At 40.2% G+C, this 6,534-nt stretch overlaps 1 protein-coding gene and 1 pseudogene across 1 annotated transcript in view; one reads left to right on the forward strand and one right to left on the reverse strand.

The window, feature by feature from the left end:
* JADE3 (jade family PHD finger 3) overlaps nucleotides 1–6,534 on the forward strand; it is a gene marked incomplete at its 5' end in the record, with an annotated part of 102,659 nt that overhangs the window by 77,349 nt on the left and 18,776 nt on the right. The window contains one exon of the mRNA XM_012811276.2: nucleotides 1,682–1,798. Coding sequence (XP_012666730.2) covers nucleotides 1,682–1,798 — 117 coding nt within the window. The remainder of the gene's footprint in view (nucleotides 1–1,681; nucleotides 1,799–6,534) is intronic.
* LOC105887994 lies at nucleotides 74–549 on the reverse strand (annotated as a pseudogene).

Consider the following 6,534-nt stretch of genomic DNA (forward strand, 5'->3'; position numbering starts at 1 on the left):
TCTTGTACCCTCAATGAATCCCCAACAATAAAAATAATAACAATAAAAAATTGTCTCAAGAGACACATAAAAATCAACCCCAATTTTTCATGACAATACATTCTCCCTCGTTATCTACAGATTCAGTTTTTTGTGCCTCTTCAGCTTTACTTTAACCATTTTCAGACAGTAGAGTACCTTCCTTTCCAGCTTCCTACTTTTCCTCCTCCTTCCCTCTAGCATCTCTGTTAATCTTTGTTCCAGGTTCTTTCTTAGCAGATTTTTTTTTTTAGTGTAGGTTCAGGTTTCAGCAGAGCAGGCTTTGCTGACATAATACGGCAGATTGTCTTGTGGGCTCCTGTTTAGTTACTTTAGATTCAGTTTTGCTCTCTGTTTTCTCTGGAGACTTTCTCTTTACTATGTGCAACAAAAAGTAAAGCAATGGGCTGGAACTGCTGGCACTGCCACTAGATGCTGTCTCTGCCACTGCACCTACTCATGTGCAAGACAGGGCATAGCCTGGCCTCTCTGATCTCTTCATCTTTTTTTAAAGTATCCTTTACCTTTCATCAATCTCCTAAAGACTAATTTTACTTTAAGATTTCTTTGGCTGAGGCTAAGCTGATGATAGCTGCATGGTTTTAAAGACTTTGTTTCTAAAATGTCATTCTAGGCTAGGTGTGTGGCTCATGCCTGTAATCCAAGCTCTCAGAGGGCAAAATAGGTGGATCACTTGAGCTCAGAAGTTCGAGACCAGCCTGAGCAAAGTGAGACTCTGTCTCTACTAAAAACGGAAAAATTAGCTGGGCATTGTGGTGGGCATGTGTATAGTCCCAGTTACTTAGGAAGCTGAGATATGAGGATCTCTTGAGCCCGAGAGTTTGAGGTTGCTGTAAGCTAAGATGACGCCACAGCACTCAACCCCAGGGCAACAGAGTGAGACTCTGTCTAAAAAAAAATTAATTAAAAAAATGAAAATGTCATCCTCATCCTTTCTATAATGCTTAAATGCTGCGATCTCTTCATAAAGCATAAATTTGCTGCTGTAGTATCATAACTCCTTTGTGAACCAAATGGAAAGATGTATCCCTGCCTATTTTTTATCCTTAGATGATTGAATGAAACAAGGCATATAGGCATCATCTCTAACATACAACAAGTGCTTGATTTTGTGAATTTTAATTCCTCCCCTTAGCTTCCTTTGGTTTCTAAGTGAAGTGTACATATCTTTGATTCATTAAGGTAGCCATCCCTAGTCTATCTATAGTCCTTCTCCCTTATCCCATATATGCACTACTTATGTTACTAGAAATGATTAAAAGACCGAGTATTTGTTAGACACAGGTTTTATTTATTCTTGGTTCCATATTAACCTTAAGCAACATGGCTTACCTCAGGTGTCCTCAAACTACGGCCCACGGGCCACATGCAGCCCACCTAGGACATTTATCCAGCCCGCCAAGTGTTTTTGCTGCCACTGCCTGTCCTGCTTAGCAGCCGACTCATCCCCAGGCCCGCAGTGTAGCCCTCCAACCGTCTGAGGGACAGTGAACTGGCCCCCTGTTTAAAAAGTTTGAGGACCCCTGGCTTACTTCATTGTTTTGATGTTCTTAGTTTCATGTAACAACATATGTGCTTTGTGACAGGTACTTCTCACAGGATGCATTGATCTCTCTTCCTTATGCTGGTGTTTTATTTCTAGGTCAGCATCGCTTGTCCTGAGAGGATGGAACCAATCACAAAGATCTCCCACATCCCGCCCAGTCGTTGGGCTTTAGTCTGCAGTTTGTGCAAGGTGAAGACAGGGGCTTGTATTCAGGTAAGTCCTCAATGAGAATTGATAGATGGGGCTCACACCAAATTGGCTGGACTCACCCTCCCAGAGTGTCCTGTTAACCAAAAGGTCACACAGAAGGCTGCCACCAGTTCTTAGGGCTCTGCCATTATACAAATCTCTCATTTATTCCTTTTTTTGATGTTGCCTCTGGACCATTCAGTTTATTCTTTTCCATATTCATAGTGGTAGTTAATCTTTATCCTTTGCTGTCAGAGCTGATAATTTAAGTGAATTCTCAAGCTAGGTGATGCCATCCTAGATGGAAAGATTTAACTCTAAAATAACCAGGCCCATGTTCCTGTTGTGCCTCACCTACTAACTGTAGAAGGACTTGGGTTGTAGGATGATTTGACAGATAGCCCTGTTGCTGTGCTAAGTAAGCATTTTGATAGGGAAAGATGCATTTGAATGGATAATTCTGGTGAATAGTTTTGAAAGGCATTCTCATAGGCATGTGTCTTATGTATAATAGTGCAAATAGTAGTGTCTTAGTTTTCTGAGACATCTAAGGCACAGAAATTCAGCTGCTTGAAGTAGTAGTAGCTGGCACGGCATGCTATAGCAGCTATTAGGAGAGAAGGACATGGATGGGACTAGGAAAGGCCAGTTACCTCTGGCAAAGACACAGAGGTTGAGTATTCATGTTCTCACTTTCCATAATGTCATTTTACTTTTTTTTTTTTGAGATAGAGTCTCACTCTGTCACCCTCAGTAGAGTGCTGTGGTGTCATAGTTCACAGCAACCTCAAACTCCTAGGTTTGAGCAATCCTCTTGCTTCAGCCTCCCAGTAGCTAGGACTACAGGCATCTGCCATAAAGCCTGGCTATTTTTAGAGACAGGGTCTTGTTCTTGCTCAGGCTGGTCTCCAACTCCTAAGCTCAAGGGATCCACCCACCTCAGCCTCCCAGAGTGCTAGGATTGCAGGCCTTCATTTTACTTTCTATTCCAAATGTTATAAGGTAGTACTGCTGGCAAGAGGGAAGGAAAGGGTAACCTTCCACACCTTAGACCTCCTGTATATGAACTGCAGGCTAGTTGGAGTTAGATTTGCCTATCAACCTTCTTCACAGAAAAAGGGCCATATAATGAATGGCATAGTTTATGGATAATGACTCTAGGTGTTTTCTGAGGTTCCTTGCTGTCTGGCATGCCAGTATGTCCCAGGCTCATCTTACAGATTTGTTGTTCCAGACTGGAATCAGCCACTCCTTCGAGGAGCACTTAGATTTTTACTGGGAAGTGGTATTTAAAGAACACACAATTTAGAACCCCCCCCAAAAAAAGCCCTTTTAATTTAAATTCATTTTTATATTTTACAAAATTGGATGCTTCTTCTTGCTTTTTCTTTTTTACATTTTTTGACTGATTACTTATTTTAACTATAGCACTTTAGCGATTATAAAGGAAATACATTTAAAGAAAAACTATTCCCATGAGGTCTACTACCCTAGAACATTGTCTGTTTATGTTTATCTAAGTTCTCTCCTGGTTGCTCCCCATATGTGAGCTCCTTGAGGGCCAAGATTTTACATCATTGTTCTGTGAATTTCCCCTAGCACGAAGTAGGGTACCTTCCCATTGTTAGTGCTTAATTAGTGTTTATTATATAAATAAATCCATATTTTATTATACTATAGATTAGTTTGTGATAATGCATTTCCCCCCACTAAAAATATTTTTTATATTTTCATAATTATTGTTTAGTCATTTCATAATAGCACCTTAAACTTATGTCCAGTAATTTACTTATTTTTGTTAACTGTGATACATTAACAAAAATAATGTGATTCATTTTCCCCCTACTTTTGCTATTTTGAAGGATAATGTTTACAATAGTTAATAATTGGCAACAAGACTATTATTGGTGAGAGAAAACAATGTCTTTGACCAGGGGTCCTCAAACTTTTTAAACAGAGGGCCAGTTCACTGTCCCTCAGACCGTTGGAGGGCCAGACTGCGGGCCCCGGGACGAGTCAGCTGCTAAGCAGGACAAAAACACCTGAAGCAAAAACACCCAGCAGGCCAGATAAATGTCCTAAGCAGGCTACATGTGGCCCGCAGGCTATAGTTTGAGGACACCTGGCTTTGACCTTAACAGACCTGGGTTTGCATTACATCCCTGAATTATCATATTCTGCCTATACTGTAGTTATTTATCTTTGAGTTTTATCTGTCCTAAAACTGTTAGCTCAGAATGTTTCATCCTTAGATTCCCCCATACCCTGATGTGGTAGATAGACAATAAATATTAGATTGATGGTTGGATGATAGATGAAACATTCTGGAGGAATTTTCTCATTTGCAGGGCAATGGTTCTTATTCTCATTACTTAGAATTTATAGTATTTATTTTATAAAGATCTTACCAAACTGAGACTCTTAAAATTTTAATTATAAGTAATTATAGGCTGGGCGTGGTGACTCATGCCTATATTCTAGCACTATGAGAGACTGAAGTGGGAGGATTACTTAACCAGGAGTTGGAGACCATCCTGGGCAGCATAGTGAGACCCATCTCTACAAATTTTTTACAAAGGAAATGACATATATTCCACAAGTATTTATGCCTAATTCTGTGCTAGGTTTTGGGTCTATCAATGAAGCAACAAAGAACCTTTATACCATGCAGCTTAAGTTTAGTTGGGAGAAACAAATAGTAAATAGCACATTAGAAGATGATAAGTATTATGGAAAGGAAGAATATGGTATACAGTAAGAAAGGGAGCGTGGGCTCGGCGCCTATAGCTCAACCGGCTAAGGCACCAGCCACGTACACCTAAGGTGGCGGGTTTGAATCCCCAGCCCGGACCCGCCAAACAACAATGACGGCTGCAACGAAAAAATAGCCGGGCGTTGTGGCGGGCGCCTGTGGTCCCAGCTACTTGGGAGGCAGGGGCAGGAGACTCGCTTGAGCCCAGGAGTTTGAGGTTGCTGGGCTCAACGTTGAACTAGGTCAATGCCATGGCACTCTACCCAGGGGGACAGCTTGAGGCTCTGTCTCCAAAAAAAAAAAAAAGAAAGAAAAAAAAAGAAAGGGAGCATGAGGCCAGGGCATGAGTTACAAGGATTTTCTTATTTGTCAGTGGTTTATTTATTAAGAAAAACTATTCCCTACCCCACATAGTCATGTTTCATAGTTCAGGAACACAAGTCAGTGATAAACTTCTATGTATTTTGACCCAAAGAAATTCTTTATATTCTAAAAATTACTCTGCACTATGAAAGATACAAGCCTTCCTCATCTTCTCAAAATTATTCATGAAATTATAATTCCTGTAAAAATCAGCATATGCCTTCCTTCTTGATTTAGCCACAGCAAACTTATAGAGAGCTGCAATCTTCAGGGATACACTGAATGCTCCAGCAATCTGAAATCACAGGTACCTGGCTAGAAGACCATGCATCTAATGTTTTCTCAAAGCATAAAAGCCATGGTAGTTATCCTTGATAGGGATGTCAGCCACAACACCAATATTCTTCCTTGCTGATGGAGAAATGTACTTTGGTTATAAGTTTTTTTGTTTTGGTTTGGTTTGGTTTGGTTTTTTTTTTGAGACAGAGTCTCACTTTGTCGCCCTTGGTAGAGTGCTATGGCATCATAGTTCACGCCAACCTCAAACTCTTGAGCTCAAGAGATTTTCTTGCCTCAGTTTTTAATTTTTAGTAGAAATGGGGTCTCACTCTTGCTCAGGCTGGTCTTGAACTCATGAGCTCAAGCAATCCACCCACCTCAGCCAACCAGAGTGTTAGGATTACAGGCATGAGCCACCACACCCAGCCGTAGTTATAAGTTTAAATAAGAGTGGACAGGGTAGGACTCATTCTGAAGGTAACATTTGAGCAGAGACTTAAATGCAAGAGAAAGAGCTATGCAGATGTTTAAGGTAAAAGTGTTACAGGCAGAGGAAACAGTCCAAAGGTCCTGAGATAGGAGTATGTCTGGCCTGTTTGAACAACAGGAAAAGAGGTCAGTGAGACCAGAATGGAATGGAAGAGAAGATCAAAGAATTTACACAGGGCCCTGATTGATTAGGACAGGGGTTGGCAAATTTTTTTTATGAATAACCAGGGAGTAAATATGTGCTATAAATACAGATTTTGTAGACCATTTGTAGTCTCTTTTGCAGCTACTCAACAATGCCTTTGTAGCATGAAGGCAAGCACTACAGGTAATACTTAGAAATGAATATGGCTGTATTCCAATAAAATTTATAGTGTCAAATTTAAATTTTATATAATTTTTACATGTCACAAAATATTCCCCTTTTGATTTTTTTCCCACCATTTGAAAATATAAAAACCATTCTTAGCTCCCATTCTTAGCTAGTGGGCCACAGAAAAACAAACAGCTGGCTGCATTTGGTCTGTGGGCCATAGTTTGCCAGCCTTTAATAAGGGCTTCTGGGGCCCTTATAAAATCTTTGCTTTTTACTATGAATTTAAGAGGGAAGGCATGGGAATATTTTGAACAAACAAGTGATATTATTTGACTTTTTTTTTCTTTTGACATGTCAGCTTACAAATAACTTATGTTTTTAAAAGGTTATGGTTTCATCCAAGGAATAAAGATAATCTTGAGGGGGCTGGATGCCATGGCTTACTCCTATAATCCTAGCACTCTGGGAGGCCAAGGCAGGTGGATTCCCTGATTCACAGGTTCAAGACCAGCATGAGCCATAGCAAGACCCCCATATCTAGTTTTTTTTTTTTTTTTTTTT

This window comes from Otolemur garnettii, unplaced genomic scaffold, assembly GCF_000181295.1.
Source record: "Otolemur garnettii isolate 467f Iridium unplaced genomic scaffold, OtoGar3 scaffold00153, whole genome shotgun sequence".
In the NCBI taxonomy this organism is placed as follows: Eukaryota; Metazoa; Chordata; class Mammalia; order Primates; family Galagidae; genus Otolemur; species Otolemur garnettii.